This window comes from Buceros rhinoceros, unplaced genomic scaffold (genome assembly GCF_000710305.1).
Source record: "Buceros rhinoceros silvestris isolate BGI_N320 unplaced genomic scaffold, ASM71030v1 scaffold36346, whole genome shotgun sequence".
NCBI classification, from domain to species: domain Eukaryota; kingdom Metazoa; phylum Chordata; class Aves; order Bucerotiformes; family Bucerotidae; genus Buceros; species Buceros rhinoceros.
In genome coordinates this window covers 4,873-5,277 of record NW_010417545.1, presented here as the reverse complement: position 1 = coordinate 5,277, position 405 = coordinate 4,873, and the positions used below count along the sequence as shown (strand labels likewise).

Sequence of the window (405 nt, the reverse complement as noted above, 5' to 3'; positions counted from 1 at the left end):
GGATGGGCCGCGGGATCCCCAGCCCCACTGGGGATGCAGCAGGGCTGTTTTAGCACCCTGGATAACCCTTTGACTCCACAAAGTGTCCTTCCAGCTGACCAGGGAGGCTGCCGGGGAAGGACTGCCCTGCCAAAGGCACCCAGGAGTTACTGGGCACTGGGGACATGGGCTTCAAGAGAAAAAGGTGGGATAAATATGGCTGTACCCACCTCTCTGCCCACGAAGGAGTTGCTCTTCTCAAAGATCAGCGCTAAGTACTGGTCCTTGTTCCTCTGGAAGAAGGTGTGAACCTCCTCTGCACTGCAAAAGAGAACAGGATGGCAGCGGGTGCCTCGGACAGCATCAGCCGGATGCTCTGCCCCCCCGCCCAGAAACTGCTCAGCCCTGGTCCCCGGCGACTTGGCA

The 405-nt window shown here is 59.3% G+C and overlaps 1 protein-coding gene across 1 annotated transcript in view; it reads right to left on the bottom strand.

Moving 5' to 3' along the window:
• Positions 1-405, bottom strand: part of LOC104495282 (sulfhydryl oxidase 1-like) — a gene marked incomplete at both ends in the record, with an annotated part of 6,849 nt that overhangs the window by 3,830 nt on the left and 2,614 nt on the right. Inside the window, one exon of the mRNA XM_010138231.1 lies at positions 210-300. Coding sequence (XP_010136533.1) covers positions 210-300 — 91 coding nt within the window. The remainder of the gene's footprint in view (positions 1-209; positions 301-405) is intronic.